Below are 24,657 nucleotides of genomic sequence, written 5' to 3'. Positions count from 1 at the left end.
CTTTTGGGAGGAAAGGAAAGCATTTGCTCTAACACTTGTAACGTGTATCTTTGGCTTATGAAAGAAAACCTGTCATTATGTCAAATAGACAAATCCATCATTAAATAATATTATACCACCTCACATATAATGTAAGAACCTTCTAATAGTGTATTTCCATTTCCTCCTTCAGTTCTTTGGGGCATGTTTTCATTTATCTTACTTTTACATATGTTATAAACATCACAACTCTTTTAAAAAAACTTTAAGCAAAAAGATTATCTTTAAATATTTAAAAGTGAGCAAAGGCCACAAATTAAAATTTAATATTAAAGATAAAAATTATTTATTTTGTGATAAAATACAAATGTAAATTTTGGTGGTACATAATCTCATAATAAAAACAAAGCTCTTATAAAATTAAAAAACAGAAATGTACTAGGAATTGGTTGTTGTGTACACAGAATTCATAATTGCAACCAATAAAATTGTAATATTTACCCATCACGATAAAACTGTTGTTAAAATATACAAATATTTTTATATGCAGTTGAAATAATTGAACTAAGTGGTGTGTGTTTGTGGATGTGGTTGTGAGAGAGAGAGAGAGAGAGAGACAAAGTGAAGCTGATTCAAAAACTAAATAAAAGAACATAGTATGCCAGTACCATGTTCTCTTTTTCCTGATCATTGTCAATAAGTCCTAGAAAGGTTTGGGTTTTTGAAGTACTATTTTGCAAATAAACCAAAATGCCCTACTATGATACTGAATGATTTTGAAAATAAAACCTTTAGATTTTGATAGCTATTCAGGAAAATCCACTGAAAATCTTAAAATATTCAGTTAGTAGAGTGCTAAAAATCTTCAGTTTTTACAATTTTAAGTAAATAGCAATTATTGAAAACAATAAACAGGAAGACATTTAAGTGTGATTTCTTTAAAAGAATGAAAGTTCAAACACTGTACAATATTAAAATTTGAAACTTTAGTATTTTAGTATGCCTTGACTTGTTAAAGGGTCTTTATATATATATATAAATATATATATATATATATAAAGGGTATATATAATATATATACATATATATATAGTTTTTTTGTTTTTTTTTTTTTTGTTTTTTTTTTTTTTGGGAGGACGGAGTCTCACTCTGTCACCCAGGCTGGGGTGCAGTGGCGAGATCTCGGCTCCCTGCACGCTCCACCTCCCGGGTTCACGCCATTCTCCTGCCTCAGCCTCACAAGTAGCTGGGACTACAGGCACCCGCCACCACGCCCGGCTAATTTTTTTGTATTTTTAGTAGAGACGGGGTTTCACCATGTTAGCCAGGATGGTCTGGATTTCCTGACCTCGTGATCCGCCCGCCTCGGTCCACCAAAGTGCTGGGATTACAGGCGTGAGCCACTGCGCCTGGCCTTTTGATAGTTATTTTTAATTGGATTAAACTTCTACTTTATTCTTGGATAGAAAAAAGTTAAGAAAATGTATATTTAATATAAATTATATATAAATAAAATTTTATATATAAAATTTATTTTGTATATAATTATATGGCTTGTAGATCAATATTTCAAAAAATTATAATTTAAGAAAACCTGTTTGACAAGTTTCATATTATAAAAGTGTGTCAAAAATGTATTCTGAAAAGAAGTTAAAATTCAGTACATGTGAAAATATTTGAGCTGAAATGTTTACGTACTGCTTAATGAAAATAAAAATAAAATTGAAATTTTTCTTCATTTCAAAGAATTAAACCTGAGCTTACCAGGTAGCTTAATACTTATAAAGAGAAAATTTTCTCAATTAAAAATAGTATGGCTTGTGAAGACATCAGTTGAGCTACCGACAGTTTAAAATATATAAAAATGTTTCTAGCAATACTAATAAAAATAAGAATATGTTGAAAAAACACATTCTTTAGAAAAAATAGTAAAAAGGGCATTAAATGTGGCTAAGATACCAGTTAAAGAATGAACATGTGTAACACAAATGATTATTTTGCATGTTATTTTAATATTCAGATAATTCATATAAAGAAGATGCTTTTTATACACAGATATGTCATTTTAATTTTTTAGAAATTATTTTATTTTTAAAATAGTTTTTGTATAACTATTGTGAGACGTGTCAATATAATATCAATTATGTTAATACATATATTAATTATATAATTTTATTTACTTTTAGCTTCTTGTTTCATGCTTAACAATTTTTTCAGTTTCAATGACAAAGTCATCAGATTTTGATACACAAGTTATTATTTTAAAACTATGTTCACATCTACTGTTCCTCTTAGCCTGTGTTCCTTGAAGGGTAAGGATGTCATCCTGTTGATATTTGTGTCCCCACAACTTGGCACGGCACCTGGTACTTGGTACTTAGTAAATATTTAATGAATCTGAGTGAATGGGTAAATCTTCTAATAATGTAAAACTAAAAACACACAAATACTGTATACTGTCAGTCAGAAGTAATGTGAAACCATGTTTACATAATTTTTCTTTCTTTTTTTTTTTTTTTTTTACTTACTAATACTGGTCATCCTCATATACTAGAATTCTATTTCAAATCGACTCATATACTTTTCTGTAATCTTTGGATGTAAAATGAGTTTCTTGTACAGATCCTTTTGATAGTCTTCAACCTAACAGGCCTTTGATTCCACAAGAATTATATCATTGATTGTATATGATATGATATGATACAATGCCAACAACTTTTGTAGGCATACTGGAGCATAAGAATCCATGAAAGCAGGGCTGTATTCTTTCTGTTAATATCTCCAACATCAAGCATAATACCTGGCTCAATAATTATTTGGTATAATAAATGCATATGCATTTTTAAAAAAGAGATTTCTATATACCTGGAAGTATATTACAACACTGGCTTTGAGGTTTCTTTTCCATACCATGCATTAAGCAGCTTTGTTTCTCTCCTAGGTTGATGGGAGTGTGTCTGTCATGCTGCCATCAACTTTAACCTGACTTGCCATATCATTAGATGTATCCTTAGTAACATAATGAAATTCTAAAGATAGCCACATTTCTGAATAGCTGGCAGAGTGTGGGCCTAATAATGATGTTGAACATTCTTTATAAAATTGATGGATCATGTACAAAGCAAGGGCTCAATCAAGGGCAAAATTCTCCAGGGTGAAATCCACCTCTAGGTTACCATCTGCATTTCAAATATTTTCTGATTGACTTGACTCTGATGAGATTTTTCTCACAGGTTAAGTATTCCCATTACCCATCTTGATTTTCTCACAGATAGTGAAGTGGAGAATACAGTGTCATTTTTTAGCCAATACAAAAATATAAGGCAATAAAGATGAAAGAGAGGGATGTAAGAAATTGTGAATACCAAATTTGGGCCATGACTTTGCTAAGTCTCCTGAAACATGGCAAAAAATATAAAATTATTGCTTAGAAAACCTATGCAGTGTATATTAAAATCTACTTGTGTTTTTTCATTTCAGAATTTTCATAGAATTATGAATATAATTGTTAGAATAAAAATTTAATATTTTGTCTGATTCTAAATAAAACAGATGAAATATTCCTAGGCCAGTTTTACAGATGAGGCAGGAAAGATTCAGGGAACTAATACAAGGGATTAATATCTTTTCTTAATACGGTACACTAAGTCTAAGTCTCCTGCTTCTGATATCATTACTCATCCAACTGTATGAAATCCAAGATTTTTCTTCTTTGAAAGGTTGTGAAATAAACAAGTTTATACCAAAAAGTCGATTTTCTGAACAGAAGGGACACATAAGAACTTAAGAGTGATTTCAGTGTATTTATTCTTTGTTATACCAAGCAAAGCAGTAAGAAAACTGGAGTGTTTTCTTTTGCTCTTGTCACCACAATGGTAATTCAACTTATCTCTGACTTCAAGTAATCACCTATATTTCAGTTGAAAACTACATTATGCACCAGCTAGGCTTGTGAAATCTATATTAAGTGAAGTGCATATTTCCAGTGAAATTATACTCCCAATTAGATGGAAGCAAAGATAAAATAAGTGAGAAGTATATTTACAGTAGCAATAATGAGAACTCAGTTATATTTTGTAGTAGTTAGTGCCATCTGGTTTTTTTTCTAAACAAACCCTAGGTTATTCATAACAGATTAAAGCAATTAAAATGTAATGTAAATATTGTTATGGCACACTTGAAATAAACATCTCCTGGCTCCAAAATAATGTCATATTATAAATAAACCTTCAGCATACACCGAAATGACAAATGACAGTTTCGTTCATTCATTTATTCATTCATTCATTCATTTGTTTTTAACTATAGTAAGAAGTTCTCTTCAAATTCTTGTACTGATGGACAATTTATTTCTTCCTAGCGCATAGCAAAGCTAGATTTGATAAGGACATGTTACTTAATGACAAATGCTATGAACTCTTTCAGTGGATTTAGATCAGTGAAGAAGACTGATGGTATTGTAAAAACAATTTCTAAGAAATATATGCTTTCTCAGATAAGCATACATTCTTTCACAATGAATTCAAAGAGATTTCTTATATATAATTAGAATAAAACAACATATCTTGAAAAATTGTTTCTACTACGTATAAGCAGTTAGAAAATTGCATTACTTTTACATGTCTATCTTTTTTTCACATTCAGGGTAATGAGAATTTTAGCCATGGGTACAGTTATTTGTTTTTAGTGGAATAGAAACAGTTCTATTTTGAAAGTAAAAATTTGTCATAGCAAATGTATTTCTAATTTATTGTAACAACCAGGTAGAAAAACTCATTTTATTAGAAATAAATGGTACCATACAAAGTAAAATCATTGGCATAAAAAATAGTGTAAAAATTAGAAGATTTTATATGTTTGCTAATGTTCACTCTATTTCTTATGTCAATGATTTTTACCTTCTATTTTGAACAATTTCTAAAACATATTTTTATCTGGTTATTATAATAAATTAGAAGTACATTTGCAATGACATCAATTGTCTAGGAAAAAATTACATAGGTGAAATTTTATACTTATTTTGTACATTTTTAGTTTCTAAATCAGAAGATTAAAAGTTTTTATAATTTTGCAATATTTTGGACATAGTAAGTTGAGGAACCTACCAGATACCTAAGTACAGAAGTTAAATAGACACTTGAAGAGAATGGTTAAGAGCTCAGAAAAAAGTTAAGGCTGGATATATAAATTTCACGAGCATCAAGCTAAAAATAATTTTTAAACTTATGAAGTTATTTAGTGAGAAATTGTGGAAAGAAGGGACAAGAGCATTAAGGACTAATTCCTAAGGTACTCCAGCCCTCAGTCATCAGGTTAACAAGTAACAAAAGCAAAAGATTCCAAAAGAGAGCAGCAAATAAGCCAGAAAGAAAACCAGACTAGGCTGATGAATTGGAGGCCAAAAAACAAAACAACAAAATAAAAAACAGCGCTTGAAGAAGGAAGGAATAGTCAGCTCTAATAAATGTTGCTGAAAGGTTTTTGAAAGAAAGCATAAAAGTTACCACTGGATTTGGCAGCCTGGGTTTAAAGCAGTGGAATAGAGGAAAGACTGACAATAAAACTGGAGACAATTGTATAGAAATTTCTCTCAGGAGATATATTTAATAGATTTTCTATTAAAGAAAGCAGAGAAATGGGAAAGCAGCTGAAAGAGGATGGGGATATTATGAAGTTTTCTTTGTTTATTTAAAATGGAAGATAGAAGCCACAATTACATGCTGTTGAGAATGATGCAGCATAGTACTGTACATGCGACTGAGAATGAGCCAATGTGCCAGTGATGCAGAGGAGATGAAGAACATTTAGGAATAAGTCCTTAACAGTGTTTAATACTAGCAACACAAGAACTAGGGTTGGCTTTTTATAGAACAAGGCCAACTTCTCCATTTTAAAAGACAAAGAAACAAAATATGGATGTAAATACCAGTGAGGTGATCGATTTGATGGTGTTAAGAAGAGAGTGCTTCTATCTATTGCTTTACCCTCTCAAAAAATTATAAAGAAAGAAATAAAACAAAATAAGGGATGAGAAGGAGAAACAGTGAAAAAGCAGTTGGAGTGGAAATGTTCTTCATATTGTAGTTACTTTAAAATGTTATTTGGCATATATTTGGCATATATATGGCTAAACTTGCATATGTATATGAATAAATTTTATTTCTATTATTTTTAATAACCACAAATATAACCTTGCCTCTTTCTTTTCTGCTTTCCATTATAGTAAAAATGTAGGCAGCAACAGATTTTTATGTGTAATAAAGGGATACAAATAGTTCAGTATTTCTTGCCTTTCCATTTCAAATTGGTCTAATTCTTTTTGGTCAATTCTTTCATCAATAGACAGCTGTCAGAGTTCCACTAGTAGGATATGGCTTTATGTTGTTTCTGGTAATGCGATAGGTTTGTGCTGAGGCAACACACTGTAGTGGTTAAGAACCCTGCTGGTTGAGTTCAAATTCCAGCTCTGCTAAGAACATGCAGTTAAGATCTCTGAGATCTTAAGATCTCATTTTACCCATTTAAAAATGGGGATGAAAATACCACTTTGTAAGGATTCTGTGTTTTAGCTTAAGAGTGTAAACTGAGCTGCTAGTCAAGTGCTTTGCAAGCTATATGCTCTAAGTAGAGACAGTAATCATTGCTATTATCATTATTGTATTTATTAGTCTCTATTCTAAATTAATTGCCTCTTTTTAAGTTTCTCTTTCTTAGCTGGTCTTTATTCAATTTGATATATAACAATAGAACCCTATTTAATAAGGCTTTAATGTTGATATAAGTGTAAGTATTTTTAAAGTAATTAATACATTTAAGATGTTATAAAATTGTAGGTGTTTGGACTACTTTAGTGAAAATAATAGGTGAATAACTGCTTGTCTGATTTTAAAATGACACAAAGATTAATAGCATGTTTCAGAGACTTCCATTTAAATAATCATATCATGAGTTTTATGCTCTATTCAACACTTAAGCACATTTTATTATAAAGGCTTTATCACTTTTATTTCAAAAATGTCCCTTGGATATGGTCTTATACCTACATTTGTACTTTTACTGTCCCTAAGTAATTGTACGATGTTGGGAAAGCACCTTAGCCTTTTTAAGCCTCAATTTTCTCAATGGAAAAATATGGATAATAATAGTACTCAGACTTCCTGTGAATCGAGAGGTAGCTCATAGCATGGTGTTTTAAATGTAGAAAGTGCTCAATAAGTATTACATATTAGCATTATTAGCTATTCACATATGCTTCTATTTATATATTTTTTCTGTGTGACTATTATTATTTCTAATGAGTGTTAAGCTAATTTAAGTAGTACAGTCTACATCTGTGTAACAGACTAGTCACTGGATAATTCCTAGACTAGCCAAAATGAAATTGGCCAGCCCTTTTGAGGTGAAGAAAACAAGAAAGGGAACTAATCTTTTATTGACAGTTTCATGGGATTTTACAGGTCAAACACGAATTATATTTGGATGTTATAACATATAAGCCTATTATTCACTTTCAAGAATGTTCCTTTTATGATATTACTACAGGTGAGACAACAAGGTTGTTAAGACCCTTTATCTTTGTTGGAATTTCTGCTTACTTTGCATATTTATGTTAGGGAAAAGGAGGAATGAGTGGCAGACTTAAAATCTAATAAAGATATGGATATTCATTTCACCAAATAAATTTGAAGCAATTTGAAATAAAGACATTTAGAAAATGAGTGAATTACCCACGGTTAATACAGTGGCAGTCAGTATACTATTTTCTGACATATACTTTTAAATTTTTACGTATTTAAAATAGTTGATAAATGAAAATACTTAATTGCCAAGTGAGTCCTCATTCTACCGAAATATTCTATATATTGTTCCAGAACAGGAGGGGATAAAGATGATCAAATTTCTACTTAAAAATTTGTATAACAACAATAACAAAAAGAAAATACAAATAAGGATTATGTATTTTGAGAATTGTATGATTCAAAAAATGAGAAGTACATATAAAATACAAATTATTAATCTATTTAAAAATGTATGATCAATGAAGTTACTTTAATATTATATAATTGCTTTTTAAATCATTTTAATTATGTGAGATTACCTGACTTCTAATTTGAAAGGAAATATAGCATAGCTCCTTAAATTGTTATTTCTTTCACTGGCTACAGTTTCTATTTAATACAGATGGAGAATGATTGATGCTAAAATTATTGTAATTTTGTCTACCTACAACACAGAGTATAAAGAGCAAGAAAATCAAACTTTGAATTAGAAAAAAAAAAAAAAAAGTAGCATTTACACCAAGTAATTGTTCCTGTGTGTATTTAACTAACTGCTTTCAGAACTCAAGTAATTCCAAGAGGAAAAAACTTTATTTGGTCTTTCCTTAAACCCCATCCTTTCTTGTTCTTTAAAATCTTACTCCTAATTTGTGTATTAATTGAAAGAAAAAGGAACTTGAAGGATTTATCCCCTCTCCTCCAAGTCAACTATGCCCAAAGGCAAATGTGTATTCTCACATATTGTATATTAGCTGTCATATCAAAATCTTATTTTAGCTACTACGTCCCACTTTAAATCTTTCAGCCCAGTAAATCTGATAGTACTGTAAAAACACTTTTTTCCCATCATACTCAGCTTTTTTTCCTGTCATACTCAGCTAAAATATGATGATACTGACTTCTTTCATTTCAATATGTTTTTCTAACATTGTTACACAAATATTTTTATTTTTGAGAATGTACATCTTAAGCTGAAAGCTTCCTGTGTCCAGTACACTGGAAATCTCAAACAAAATTGAAGTATTTTTCATAATCTTTTATATTATTCCTGTTATTCAATTTGAAAGCTATAGCACTTTTCACATTTATGTCACTTCTTTCTAATAAAAACATCCTAAATGTAAACCTTGTGTGTCGAACATCACTCTCCACTTATAAAACCAGTCCATAGGTGATATGGTTTGGCTCTGTGTCACCACCCAAATCTCATCTCTAATTGTAATCCTCACTTGTCAGTGGAGGGGCTTGGTGGGAGGTAATTGAATCATGGGAGCTGACTTCTCCCTTGCTCTTCTCTTGATAGTAAGTGTGTTCTCATGAGATCTGGTTATTTGAAAGTGTGTGGCACTTTCCCCTTCACTCTCTCTCTCCTCCTCTGCCATGGTAAGATGTAGTTGCCTCCCCTTTGCCTTCTGCCATGATTGTAAGTTTCCTGAGGCCTCCTAGCCATGCTTCCTACTAAGCCTACAGAACTGTGAGTCAATTAAACCTCTTTTCTTCATAAATTACCCAGTCCCAGGTACTTATTTATAGCAGTGTGAAAACAGACTAATACAATAGATCAATTTTAGTTTGGGTAGAAACCATTCCAGAGCAAATCAAGAAAAATTAAGTTTCACACACACACACACACACACACACCATTTTTTATAAAAGATCACTATCCATAGTGGAAGACTATAATTCCTCAGATTCTTTGATGCATGACGCTCTGTCTAGTGCTCTGCTGAGAAACACTGATGGATATTACAAAACAAATTCACTTATAAATTTAGTGCAGACGGACAGTCATGGCTCACTGTAGCCTTGACCTCCTAGGCTCAAGCTGTCCTCTCACCTCAGCCTTTCAAGTAGCTGGGACTGCAGGCATGCACCACCATGCTGGGCTAATTTTTTTTTTAAATTTTTTGTAGAGACAGAGTCTCACTTAGTTGCCCAGGTTGGTCTCAAACTCCTGGGATTTAGAAATCCTCTTGCCTCGATGTCCCAAAGTGCTGGGATTACAGGTGTAAGCCACTATGCCTTGCCTCAATTTTAAAATGTTGCCACTTCAAGAATGTTATATAAAAAATTAAACAGTATATAATATTTTGATATTGTATTGTTTTCACTTAGCACAATTTCCTTGAAATTCATCCAAGTCATATATATGAATCATTCTTTTTTATTACTGAGTAATATTCCATTGTGTGGATTTACCATCGTTTAACCATTTACCTGTTGAATGACATTTGGGTTGTTCCTAGTTATTAGCAATTATGGATAAAGTTGTTATAAATATCTGTGTTCAGGCTTTCATGTGAATATAAGTTTTATTTTCTTTTGGATAAATGTTCAAGAGTGCAATTGCTGTGGTATATAGTAAGTGAATGGTTAGTTTCGTAAGAAAGTGCCGTAATCCTTTCCAGAGTGGTTTTACCACTTTACATTCCCACCAGCAATGCATGAATGATCCAGTTTTCTCCATAATCTTGCCAGCATTTATCGTTATCATGTTTTTTAAAAAATTGAGCCAATTTGAAATGTATGTAGTAATATCTCATTGTGGTTTTAATTTGCATTTCTCAGTTAGTGATGTTCAACATCTTTTCATGTGTTTTCTGATATCGTTTTCATTAAAATGTCTTTGCTCATTTTGTAACTGGATTGATTGCTAATTTTCTTCCTTTTTTTTGAGTTTTGAGAGTTCTTTATGTATTCTAGCTACAAGTCCTCTGTGGATATGTTCATAACAAATATATTTTCCCAGTATGAAGCTTTCTTTTCGTACTCTTCAGTGTCTTTCACAATACATTTAATAATGTTGAGTAAATCTAGTATTTGGTAACTAAAATACTATGCTACTTTTTCAAATAAGTTAGCACTTAAGTTATTTAAAATATAGAGAAAGTGTTTATTGTATGGCATTTAGAAATTGACCCCAAAATTTTAAAAATTAATTTTCTAAAACACATGGATATATGAAATTGATTTTGGTAGTTATCAAAACTAAAATTTTGTCTCTGTCTTTTGATAGGTTCTGTTGCCACTGCGTGTCGTGACCCAGGGGTCCCCATGAATGGGACTCGAAATGGGGATGGAAGAGAACCTGGGGACACTGTTGTTTTTCAATGTGACCCAGGATACGAACTTCAAGGAGAGGAAAGAATAACCTGCATTCAGGTAGAAAATCGGTACTTCTGGCAGCCCAGCCCACCAGTCTGTATAGGTATGAATTAAAGAACAATTAAAATTTTATATAAACATAAAACAATGGTTAAAAACTGGTATCGTTCTTAAGAATCATATTCTAGAATAGATTCGATATGAGAGTCTAAGATTTCAGAGGATTATTAACCTCCCCAGAATGTACAAAATTGTAAAATGATTATTATTTTTCCATGGGGTAAAGGCTGATGATTTCATTAATTTTTCCAATGCTTCTAAGAGTCTAAAACAGTTATGAATCAAAGCTCTTGGAAAATTATATCACCCTTTATATACTATGTAGCCATAGTTATCCATTGCTTAAAGAGTGGATTCAGACTCCATATTAAAATGGGTCATATTGATCTTGTCTCTAAAATGGTTATTTCATTTAAGAAAGAAAATATTGTCAGAATCTATGTCAGAATTTCCAAGCTTTGTCTTTCCATTTAATTCATGTAATCCAAAGGAATATTGGTTTTTATTTGGAAGATCTAAGAAGTTGTAGCAGCCTGGATCATACTTCCAGCTGTCTTTTGTCTCTGTGCTCTGTTATTGAATCTCCAAGTTAGACTCTAGAAAATTAAAATACAAATTATGATTTGGTCGGAGAAAGACTTAGAGGAATGTCCCACTTTTGGAATAAAAATAGTTAGAAAATATGCTATATAATTAAACTAGTTTAATCTTAAACTTTTTTGTTCTGTTCAGGTGCTTTAGTTTTGTGTCATCTTGAATTTATGACACATTTTGAACAAACTATGTTTTCTCTACTGAAAATTTTATTTATTTACATACTCTCTCTTACTACACTGTAAGCACCTTGGGAGAAGATTCCATATCTTGTTCATCATTGTATTTCTTATAGCATTTGGTACATGCAAATGTATCATGTTTTAGAGGGAGAATCTTATTTTTGTTCACTTATACCTAACTCATAGACTTCACAGTGACTTATTTTGAAAGTCCCATGGAAATAGGAAAAGAGTGTTAGTTCTTCAGTTAGAAGTGAACAAACTCAAACAATCAATTATTCGAATTTATTTTACCCCATCTTGTAACTCCCCACACAAAATTACAAAATCAAATTCATTAGTCGTTAACTGTGTCTCAGGCACTGTTCTAAACAGTAGGAAATTAGCAATAAAACAAGACAGAAAAGTTCTCTGTTCCTATGAACTTACTTTCCAGTGAAATAAAAAAAAAAAAAAAGTTTTATAACACATTTTCTCTATTTTATAAAGGTGGATTTAAGAAAACACTAAATGCACCAAACAACATACAAAGGCCCAAACCAGCCGGGCAGTAGGCGGACAATTCTAGATCTCTGCTATAAAAAATAAAACAAATGACGAAGAAGTAAATTTATTAGAGACCCTTTTATAAAGCATGAAATAATGGCATCACTTGAACAGTTCAGATTTAGCTATATCTCCCATTACACTATTTCTATTCACACCTATATTGTTCTTCATGTACCACTGCAAGATTCTAAATCAACAAACATCAATTAATTTACATTTACTGTAAGTGCACTCATATGATCCGGGGATAAAACTGTTAAGAAATGTTTGCAAAGAAAGAGATTGAAATAATATTTCATATTTGTTTCAAAATTTTCAAGTTTGTTTACTACTCAATTAACCAAAAAATTTTCAACTAAATTAAAACTTCTTATTCTAATTAATTGGAATTTGACCACATATCTCATGAAGAGAATATTTATGTAAAGAATAAATTATAAAACACCAAAATCTTACTGTAGGACTTCTTGCTTTATTGTGATTCTTAAATTTGGCTAAAGGATGTTGCTTATTAGAATTACCAGAAGGGCTAACTTATGCCAATTGTTTTTACATAAAACCCTAAAATATTAAATGGCTTGTACAAAAATTCTAGATAACACTAAAATCCAAGATGCAAAAGATGAAAAAGTTCTGAGATCTACTATTATAAATTTCCATTTTTAGACAAGAATATGCTTTAGCTAGCAAGTCCTATTCTAGAAAAAAAAAAAAAGCTGAGTACTAAATCTTACTTAAGTTAAGAAGGTTGTGTGAGGTTTTTGTATAGATAATGATACTGTGTATTATTTTTGGTAGGGAAAGATAGCTTGAGGAGAAGATATAAATTAGAGCTTCTCTGGGGAAGAAAATAACCTTAAAAAAAAAAGTCTGAAAAATTGCTAAGGCTGCAGAAAGCTTGACCTCTAAAACTGATAAGAAAGAACTTCATGATTGGAAATACCATGCCAAAGATTAAACCCTGAACTTCTTAGAAACTCCATAATTCTATGTCTCAGACCCCGGAGCATAAAGCATTTTGCTCGCTTGCATATAGAAACAGTCAGTCTTATAGCAAGTACCAAACAGAAGGATGTCATCTTTAAGAGAGTTAATAGAATTCATTCCAACAAAATTGACAGTGTGAAAATTACTTTGACATTGCCCCCAGGAAAGTAGAAGCATTCAATATGAAGGTAAATAGGAAAGACAATAATGTGAGTGGGCTTTTGAGAAAGAAAGAAGACACAAATAAAATTGAATTTGAGAAACAAATTAGGAAGATTGTAAAATAGTTATTAATAGTTGATGCCCATGTAAATGCCTCAGAAAACACTGCATTCAGAACAAATTACTGAAAACTTAATTCATGAATCCCTGACTTATATTTTGAATGCTTTGTGGTTAGATGGGCAAAAATAGAGATGCATTTCTCAGTGCTATTTAAAGTTGATTATATTTAAAGATAATATTCTTTACTCACTAAGAGTTTGGGATTTACAAACATCAGATAATGTCTCTGCTTTTCTCGTTGGCTTTCATAGGTTTTCAAAATCAACCACAGCATTGAAATATATTGAGAAATCTTTGATAAATAATTTAAATAGATGCACACCTGTGTTCCCAACTACTCAGGATGCTAAGATGGGAGGATTGCTTGAGCCCAGGAGTTTGAGATGAGACTGGGCAACATAGTAAGACCTTGTCTCTAGAAGAAAAACAGTAATTTAAGTAATAAAATAAAAATCATTTTAGAGGATCTTATATCTAAATAATAGATACTTTACTATATGTAATAAATTTTCTTAAATCTTTTGTGATAAAGAATATACATGTATAACATATACATGTATGTATGCATCTCTATACCGTTTCTAACTATAAAAAAGACCAATGTTCCTTCTAAAAAATAAGGACAATTGAAACAAAATTACTCCCCTACCCTCTCCAAAGTTACACATAATCCAAATGGAAAAAAATCACAAAGAACATTTTGCTATCATTCTGGTCTTTTTTGCATATATACACACATATAAGCATACCTCATTTTATTACTCTTCACTTTATTGCACTCCACAGATATTACATTATTTTACAAATTGAAGGTTTTTGTCAATCCTGTGCCACGCAAATCCTAAAAGACTTTTTTCCAATGGCATCTGCCCACTTCATGTCCCTGTATTATATTTTGGTAATTCTCACAATATTTCAAACTTTTTCATTACTATTTTATTGTTATTGTGATCTGTGATCAGTGATCTTTTATGTTACTATTGTAATTTTTTTGGGATGCCACAAACAAATGCCCATGTAGGACAGTGAACTTAACCAATAAGTATGTGTGTTTTGAGTGCTCCCCTAACTGACTGTTCCTCCATGTCTCTCTCTTTCCTTGGGCCTACCTATTCTCTGATACACAGTATTAAAATTAGACCAATGGCCTCTGAGCATTCAAGTGAAAGGAAGAGTTGCACATCTGTCACTCTAAATTAAAAGCTAGAAATGATTAAGCTTAGTGAGGAAGGCCAGTTGAAAGCCCAAATAGGCTGATAGGTAGGCCTCTTGCACCAAATAGTTACCCAAGTTCTGAATGCAAAAGTAAAATTCTTGACAGAAATTGAAAATTCTACTCTAGTGAACACAGGAATGATAAGAAAGCAAAACAGCTTTGTTGCAGATATGAAGCAAATCAGTGGTCTGAATAGAAGATCAAACCAGCCACAACATTCCCATAAGCCAAAACCTAATCCAAAGGAAGGCCCTAACTCTTTAATTCTATAAAGATATAGATAGGTGAAAAAGCTGCAGAAGAAAACTTTGTAGCAAACATAGGTTGATTTATAAGGTTTAAGGAAAGAAGCTTTCTCTGTAACATTAAAGTGGAATGTGAATATGTAGGTACTGAAGGAGAAGCTGCAGCCAGTTATCCAGAAGATCTAGCTAAGATCACTGATGAAAGTGGCTACATTAAAAACAGTTTTCAATGTAGATGAAACAGCATTCTGTTGGAATAGTGTCATCTAGAACTTTCATTGCTAGAGAGGAGAAATCAATGTCTGGCTTCAAAGCTTCAAAGGACAGGCTGACTCTCTTATAGGGGCTAATACAGCTGGTGACTTTAAAATAAAACCAGTGCTCATTTACCACGCTGAAAATCTTAGGCCTGTTAAGAATTATACCTGTGATCTATAAATGGAACAATTAAGCTTGGATAACAGCATATCTGTTTACACTATGGTTTACTGAATATTTTAAGCCCATCGTTGAGACCTACTGTTCAGAAAAAAGAAGATTTTCAAAATATCACTGCTCATTGAAAATGTACCTGTTCACCCAAAAGCTCTAATGGAGATATGCAAAGAGATTAATGTTTTTATGCCAATTACACAACATCCATTTTGCAGCCCATGGATCAAGGAGTAATTCTGACTTTTAAAGTGGCATTATTTAAGAAATATATTTTGCAATACTATAGCTGCCAAAGACAGTGATTTATCTGATGCATCTGAGCAAAGTAAATTGAAAACCTTCTGGAAAGAATTTACCATTTTAGATGCCATTAAGAACATTTGTGATTCATGAGAGGTAGTAAAAATATCAATATTATCAGGAGTTTGGCAGAAGTTGATTCCAACCCTCAAGGATGACTGTGAGGGGGTGTTTAAGACTTCAGTGGAAGAAGAAACTGCAGATGTGGTAGAAATAGCAGGAGAACTAGAATCACAAGTGGAGCCTGAATATGGGACAGGATTGCTACAATCTCATGATAAAACTTGAACGAATGAGGAGTTGCTTCTTATGGATGGGAAAAGAAAGTGATTTGTTGAAATGGAATCTACTTCTGGTAAAGATGCTGTGAACATTGTTGAAATGACAACAAAGAACTTCAAATATTACATAACTTAGTTTATAAAAGCAGAGGCAGAATTTGAGAGGATTGTCTCCAAGAAGTTCTACTGTGGGTAAATGCAATCAAATACCATCACATGCTACACGGAAATCCTTCATGAAAGGAAGAGTCCAGTACTATGGCAGACTTCTTTATTATCTTATTTTATGAAAATGCCACCCCGGGCGCGGTGGCTCACGCCTGTAATCCAGCACTTTGGGAGGCCAAGACGGGCAGATCACAAGGTCAGGAGATCGAGACCATCCTGGCTAACATGGTGAAACCCTGTCTCTACTAAAAATACAACAAAATTAGCCAGGCGTGGTGGCAGGAGCCTGTAGTCCCAGCTACACGGGAGGCTGAGGCAGGAGAATGGCATGAACCTGGGAGGTGGAGCTTGCAGTGAGCCGAGATCTCACCACTGCACTCCAGCCTGGGCAACAGAGCGAGACTCCTTCTCAAAAAAAAAAAATAATAATAAATAAAATAAAATAAAATAAATAAAATGCCACAGCTACCCCAGACTTCAACAACCACCACCCTGATCAGTTAGCAGCCATCAACATCTAGGCAAGACCCTCCACTAGCAAAAGGATTACAACTCACTGAAGACTCAGATGACCATTAGCATTTTTTTAGCAATAAAGTATTTTTAATTATGTTAGGTACATTTTTAGACACAATGCTATTATGCACTTAATAGACTACAATATAGTGTAAACATAACTTTTATATGGACTTTGTGGACAAAGTGGAGGAATCCAGGAAAAGTAAGGGAGACAAATAATTGAACAAGTGTTTTGAATAAGGGAGAGGGATTATGTGACCAGGTTGAAGGTGATATCTTGATTAGGAGGGCCTCTACCCTGAGAATGTAAAGAGAAATATTCAGGAGGCATTTAAGCTTGGAGATGGAGTACTACAGAACATTGAAGCAGTTTATGTCTAATCATTTTATAATGTACCACAAAAACATATAAGCGACAGGAAAGTAGTGGTGAATATATTAAGTCTGAGTAACTAGATATTCTCAATATAGTAAAAGCTGAGACAATTTTCTGAGTGACTCAGGTACTGAGCCAAGAGTAGCAGAGGGGCATGGAGGAAGGCAGTACTAGACAAAAGACAATGGAAAAATTACCAAACCGTAGTGATGATATTATATATCTCAGCTCATGCAAAGAACAGAAATGCTGAAATGTTGCCAGAATCAAAATTCTATTCCTTACAAAACCAGTTTTATAGGTCAAAAAAATTTCATTTCCCTTATAACTGAATGCTCATATTTATCTCGGAAAACTACAATTTCGAAACCAAGGTGAGAGAAGAATGCTGATGTACTGATTATGTGTAGGAGACATCGTGAGAATGTGAGAATCCTAATCTTAATGTCCCTCACTTGGGTGGGTGTATTTATTTGTATTTCCCGCTCTCCCATCCCACCACGAAGACCTCCATATCTTTCTTCATTTCTCTATTTTTTTGAAGATGTCAATTTCTGTGTAATGTATAATTTCTTGAACACAAACTCTGTTTAGCAAACTTCAACAGTAATCCCCTAAAGAACCTATTCTCTGAGTTTCACTGACAATTTTTTGAAGCTCTCCATTTAAGTGTTATGGAAATCTTTGTTTGAAACTGTAATAACTGTACTAAATAAAGGTACCAGGAGAGACATGAAAATAAGCTATATATCTCATATCTTATTTTTCTATTTATTATTAGAGGTTTTGTTTTGCTTTGATCTGATTTTTTCTGGTAACCAGAGGAAAATCATCTTTACCACTTTTTTAATGCTTTTCTTTTGGCATGAAACAAAATAATAATAGAAAGAGAGAAAATATATATGCATTCTTTTTGGTCTCTTGAAGCCAATAAAGCAGCTAAATTTTATGTATCCATGTATGTATGCATGTATTCAGTATTTTAATGATCTTTCTTGAAAGATAATGCTGTACCCAAGCATCAGGTACTATAAAAGTCAGGTCTGTACAAAGCCTCATAAGCTCTTTTAGAGATGTGATTTCAAAAATATTGACAGCTAATAAATTGTATTAATGTTTAAAGAGATTTTATTTGTTTGTTTAAATTAAAGCACCCTGTGGAGGCAATTTAACAGGATCTTCAGGCTTTATTCTTTCACCAAACTTCCCTCATCCATATCCGCATAGCAGAGACTGTGACTGGACTATCACCGTCAATGCAGACTATGTTATCTCCTTGGCATTCATCAGGTGAGTTCTTACATATTTCCACATTAAAAAAATATATTGTTTGGCTATTTTGCTTTAGCATTTGTGCTAGACTAATTCTTATTTCTGTATATAGCATTTTTTGTTGTTTTTTACTTATCCCAGTGCTAATACTTGTTCTAGCTTTGCCACTGTCATTTGTGTTACCTTGGGCAAGTTATTTATTTGAGTGAGCCTCCATTTTCCCAGATGAAGCTAATAGCTGGCATCACAAAACCTGGCCTCTTTCCCTGAAGATTTCATTGGAAGTGTTAGGTAATAGCAACTCAGTGATTTTCCAAGTAGAAAAGTCCCCAATCTTTATTATCTAAAGTTGATGTAATCAGTATGTTGACTCTAGTTACACAATTCCTTTTTCTTTTCTTTTTTTTTTTTTTTTTTTTTTTGAGACGGAGTCTCGCTCTGTCGCCCAGGCTGGAGTGCAGTGGCGCATCTCGGCTCACTGCAAGCTCCGCCTCCCGGGTTCACGCCATTCTCCTGCCTCAGCCTCTCCAAGTAGCTGGGACTACAGGCGCCCTCCACCACGCCCGGCTAATTTTTTTGTATTTTTAGTAGAGACGGGGTTTCATCGTGGTCTCGATCTCCTGACCTCGTGATCCGCCCGCCTCGGCCTCCCAAAGTGCTGGGATTACAAGCGTGAGCCACCGCGCCCGGCCCACAATTCCTTTTTCTGCCACCAGTATGTTAAAGCTCCTTAGTATTTATGTGAAATGTTAAGTTTAAATATACAATATTTTCTAACATACTGAAGCCAGTTTGTTTTTCCCAAGTAAAGATAATTTGAACTCATAAAAATCTAGCATAATTGTAAATAAATAAAATTTTATTTTTGTAATTTGTGTGGTACATTGCTAATTAGTAATACCAAAGCAACAACAATGATAATTTTAGTTTTATGTCAGGATCCTGTTGTAAGACAAATTCCCAAGCTAAGTACTATTATTATCCCCATTTTCTCAATTGAGGAAACATCAATACAGACATTAGAAATATCGAAATGGAGGATGATACAGGGCTTAGTTTATATATAAAATTATTCTAGTTGATAACTTGAGGGTAGAAGGATATATCTCATGAAGTGCATGACCTAAATTTGATTTCTAGCTCTATCATTTATTATGTGACCTTAAGTAGACTACTGACTTTAAAGAGCCTTAACGTATTCATTGATAAAATGAAAAGCATAATCTCTTCCTTATACAGCGGGACTATTGGCAAGACCAGTTAATATTTATTAAAGTACCTTATAAAACATAAGGTAATATTAGCATGCACTGTCCTTTCAGTTTTTCAGGAAAAAAAAACATAATAACTAGGACTCTAAAATTTCCTTAAAAAGAATATTTTTGTTAATTTCATTTTCAAAGAAGTTACAATACTTGAAGTATTGATTTAGTCCCAAACTATAAATTAAAAAGAAATATACTGTGTTCCATTGTCAAATAAGCTTTCAGCCTTCCATGCATAATAACTACTACTGTATCATTTACAAAGCTCTTGTTTCTAGTGATTCTCCCAACAGAGATAGAAAAGGAAGTCGTAATTACTATCAAAGTTTAATGTTGGAAGAGATGAAATTCAGAAGTTGTGTTTTATCTAAAAACAAGGGTAATAAGTAATGAAATAAAGTTTAATCTTCTGACTTCTGCTATATTATTATACCAACAGTTACCAAATTCAGGCCTCAGATCCACTGAAAAATTTAAGGATAAGTTAATCGAACTACATTTTGAAGATACTGATTAAATTAAAACAAAATGTAATAGTGTGATGGCCTCCCAATTTTCTCATGTTAGAGGGGCCTATATATAAGAAAAGTCTAGGAACCTCTACACTATCCCATTCTTTCTTTACCACTCTTTATGCACAAGTAAACTGAGTAGCTGGACTCTTCTTTCTTGTACATGAATATGTAAAGGATGAGAATTGTGGAATGTTTACTTCTATAAATTCTTTAGGTTCGGAAATAATACCTTTCACCTAACAAATCTCTTGTTTAGATGCAGGCAAATATGATAAAACTTGCCAAAACAGTTTTTCTGCTGATGAATGTTTAACAATGGCAAGTTTTACTGGTTTCATTTTATATCATAAACTGGTTGACTTTTCTTGCTGACCTAAATGAATCTATCCTTTTCCCCATGTTTGTCTACCACAGTATGAGTTAGGAAATACAGAAACTGATTGCATGTCTCCTGTCTTCTAAATATATGGGTTCCATGATCATTGTGGAACAATTGTTATACTTTTGAAGGTTGTTAAGGCAAGTTTATTATGCAAATCTTGCAATATTAACACAACTGATTTGAATCATTTACATGCTAAAATATCCTTTTTCACATTGCCTAATTCTGACAATGTATTGGTTTGATATCTCCTACATCAGGTTTTAAAAGAAGAAAATATATTTATTTTCAGGAAAAAGAATGCCTAATACAATGTGCAAAGCTTCATTTGAGTTATTTAAATGTAAATAATATATTTCAACTTTTGATTTCAGCTTTTGTCCATATCTGATTGTAGAGTTAAATTTTTTAGGAGTACTACTGATGAAGAAAAAAATAGTTTGTGTTTTTTTGATGCAAAATATATGGATGAAAAAGTTTTAAAAATACATATTATCCTCCACATAAAGTAACTTGCATGAGAATATGTCACTAATAAGGGCAGAAACAAAGCTTGAACTTACATTCTCTGACTCCAAATCCTGTATCTTTTCATCAACTAAACTCTTTGTCTTACAATCACTTATATTTCCTCTGTATACAACGTCAACTTAAAAAATATGTAAAAATATCAAATTTTTTTCTTTTTCCCCTGCTTATTTGATATTTATATTAAATATGTTGTTGTCAGGTGATTTTTTTATATTAGCTTATTTTGACAGTGTCTTGTATTATTTTTAAGCACTGAGTTAATGTTTGATTATATAACTATTATGGTTAATAGCCTAGTAATAATTATTCTTTTTTTCTTTTGTTCCTTCCTTTTTTTTTTTTTTAGTTTTAGCATAGAACCAAACTATGACTTCCTCTATATCTATGATGGACCAGACAGTAATAGCCCACTGATTGGAAGTTTTCAAGACAGCAAGTTACCAGAGAGAATAGAAAGCAGCTCAAATACAATGCATTTGGCTTTTCGGAGTGATGGATCTGTTAGTTACACTGGATTTCATCTAGAATACAAAGGTAAATATGAACATTCCATGTTAGTATCGTGATTTAAATTATAGATATTTTATACAGGTGAATAATTTGGTATGGCCCATTGTTAGTGGTTAGTTTTATGTGTATTTTTAAATGCAGATTATGTACAGTTCATCTCATAAAAGCGTTCTCACCGTAGACTTTTCTTATTAGTGAGAAAGAAATTAGCATTTCCCTAATTACTACCAAAGGAAAGGTATCAGGCAAACAAATTAACAATTAGTATATTGGAGGAGTTGGCTGGAGCCACACAATATTAAAAAATAAAATATACAAAAAAGCCTCATTTTTTAGAAGCTGAAGTTTCAGTCCAATACCTTAATTTGAAGAACACTTTCAGTGATAAAGGGAGCAACGTAGACGATAACTGTATTTCAGAAAATATGTAAGCTGGGTGCCATCACTCATGCTTGTAATCTTAGCACTTTGGGAGGCCAAGGCAGGAGGATTACTTGAGCCCAGAAATTGGAGACTAGCCTAAGAAAGATAGTGAGAGCACATTTCTACATTTTTTTGTTTTAATTAGTCAAGAGGGGTATCATACGTCTGTAGTCCCAGCTACTCAAGAAGCTGAGGCAGGAGGATCACTTGAGCCCAGGAGATGAAGGCTGCAGTGAGATATGATCATGCCACTGCAGGCCAGCCTGGGAGAGCAAGACCCTGTCTCTAAGAAAATGTCTACAGATATTTAAATATGTCAATATTCATAATAAGGAGAAGAAATATAGTTATAATGTTTTAGAATACTTCTGCTAGTGTTTAAATGAATTATGTTAGAATGCCTATGGATATTTATAAATATATTTTTCTAAAATTTTTTTTTTTTTTTTTTTTTTGAGACAGAGTCTCGCTCTGTCGCCCAGGCTGGAGTGCAGTGGCGCGATCTCGGCTCACTGCAAGCTCCGCCTCCCGGGTTCACGCCATTCTCCTGCCTCAGCCTCTCCGAGTAGCTGAGACTACAGGCGCCCGCCACCACGCCCGGCTAATTTTTTTTGTATTTTTAGTAGAGACGGGGTTTCACCATGTTAGCCAGGATGGTCTCGATCTCCTGACCTCGTGATCCGCCCGCCTCGGCTTCCCAAAGTGCTGGGATTACAAGCGTGAGCCACCGCGCCCGGCCTAAAATTTTATAGTTTATGTCTACAGGAACAGATTTAGATTTAGGTTGTGTAAAGTTTAAATTTATTTTTCAGTTACTGAGTCCATGAAGGGAATACTGATAATTCACCTCAAGTTATCAACTGATTTCTGAAAACACATGCTTTGATTTGTTACCACCTTTTGTTTAATGTTTTCAGTAACTGAAAATTATATAGAATAATGAACTCCAAATCATCCATCAGCCAACTTGACAAAAATTAACATTGTGCTATATTTGCTTCAGATCTCTTTATTCTTGTCTTAAAAAATCAAATATTACATATACCATGGAAACTCCTTTTGCATTTGCCATAGGAACAGGGGTTAGTCTCTTCAGGGCTATCCTAAGAGGTCACGATAAATTTCACAACACATGATATGGGTAAGAAAGATGTTTTTAGGGAAATAAAACTCACAAGTCAGCAAGAAACAGATGCTTGGAGTCCTCCGATATCTCTGTCGTCACTTGGAACTGTATGCCAGGGCAAGGGTATCTGCTGGACATAAACAGTATAGTTTTCATTCCAGTGGAAAGCTTGATCCCTCCTTAAGTCTCTCATTTCACAAGAAAAAGCAGGAAAATGGCCTTGTTAGTAGGAAAATATACTGGCCATTTGGCACAGACAGTGAGGTTTGGAGTGCTAGCTGTTTATTGGGGTTTTCTGCAAATGCTACCTGCTCTGTATCAGAAGATGCTTGGGGGAAGTTTAGACCTTGGGATTATGGGTTAGAAACTCTTTTAGAGAGAGTGAGCTTGACCACAACATCACTCTAACCACCTGGTAGATAATTCCCTTACCATTTGTGGGGACCTGGCTAGCTGGCCATCTAGGCAAACCATAATGAGTATTCAAGGTTATTTTTCAGGCATTCCTGCTCTTTTCATGCTAGTATTCCTCTAATCCTGAATTTGATACTTATCTTTTCCATGTATTTATGCTTGCACATATTTTTATATTTCTTATTTTCATATGAATTTCGTATTTTTATTATGCATGTATCCTTCTGAAGACTGATTTGGGCCCTTACATTGTTTGTGAGATTTATCAAAGTTAGAAACATATAGCTTTAATTTATTAAGTCCTTTATGATACTCCACCATATGGCTATATCAAAGTTAATATATAAATTTTTCTGCTGATAGACATTTAGGTTGTTCTAGTTTATTACTACCAGAAATGAATGATGATGAAATGAACATTCTTTTACATGTCCTCTTGAACATATCTGTGAGATTCTTTTTAGGACCTAAGAGTGGGATTACTGGGTCAAAGGGTATGAACCTCTTCAATGTAACTCTATATGCCGAATTATTCTCTAAAGAGGCTGTACCAATGTAAACTCTCAAAAATCAGAGGATGAGAGCTTCAGAAATTCCAGTTTTTAAAAACCAGTGGTTTTGTTAAGCTTGAAAGTTGCTAATCATATTAAATGATATCTCATTGTCATTTTTATTGCCTTTTCCCTTATTACTATTAAGTTGAGCATCTTTTTCCTATTTTGCATACTGAGATTTTCTTTCTTTCTTGTTTTTTTTTTTTTTCCTTGAGATGGAATCTTGCTCTGTCACTCAGGCCAGAGTGCAGTGGTGATCTCAGCTCACTGCAACCTCCACCTCCCGAGTTCATTCAATTATTATTAATTGTTTTAACTATGGTCCTGAGTTTTAGCTATGGTGTATATTGCCACTGAATTATTACTCTCTATTACAAAAATATATCTATGTTGTCTGAGGTAAATATCCAGGGTTTGTCATTTGGCGCCAAGAAGATTAAGGACAGGGACAAACATGAGGAGTGAGTTTAGGGGGAGAGGTTTAACAAGCAAAAAAAAAAAAAGACAAAGGAGGACAGCTCTCTCTGTTTCGTAAGAGAGGGGCATCCGAAAGGGGAAAGCCAGCCCGCTGTTGACTGTGTCAGATTTTATAGGCAGGCTTGAGGA

At 33.0% G+C, this 24,657-nt stretch overlaps 1 protein-coding gene across 3 annotated transcripts in view; it reads left to right on the top strand.

The window, feature by feature from the left end:
• Window positions 1-24,657, top strand: part of CSMD3 (CUB and Sushi multiple domains 3) — a 1,218,611-nt gene that overhangs the window by 912,736 nt on the left and 281,218 nt on the right. For all 3 annotated transcript variants that reach the window (XM_055287089.2, XM_055287087.2, XM_055287086.2), the window contains 3 exons: window positions 10,774-10,965; window positions 18,211-18,349; window positions 21,371-21,558. In XM_055287089.2, coding sequence (XP_055143064.1) covers window positions 10,774-10,965; window positions 18,211-18,349; window positions 21,371-21,558 — 519 coding nt within the window. The remainder of the gene's footprint in view (window positions 1-10,773; window positions 10,966-18,210; window positions 18,350-21,370; window positions 21,559-24,657) is intronic.

This window comes from Symphalangus syndactylus, chromosome 7, assembly GCF_028878055.3.
Source record: "Symphalangus syndactylus isolate Jambi chromosome 7, NHGRI_mSymSyn1-v2.1_pri, whole genome shotgun sequence".
Taxonomy (NCBI): Eukaryota; Metazoa; Chordata; class Mammalia; order Primates; family Hylobatidae; genus Symphalangus; species Symphalangus syndactylus.
This window is presented reverse-complemented; position numbering and strand designations above follow the sequence as displayed.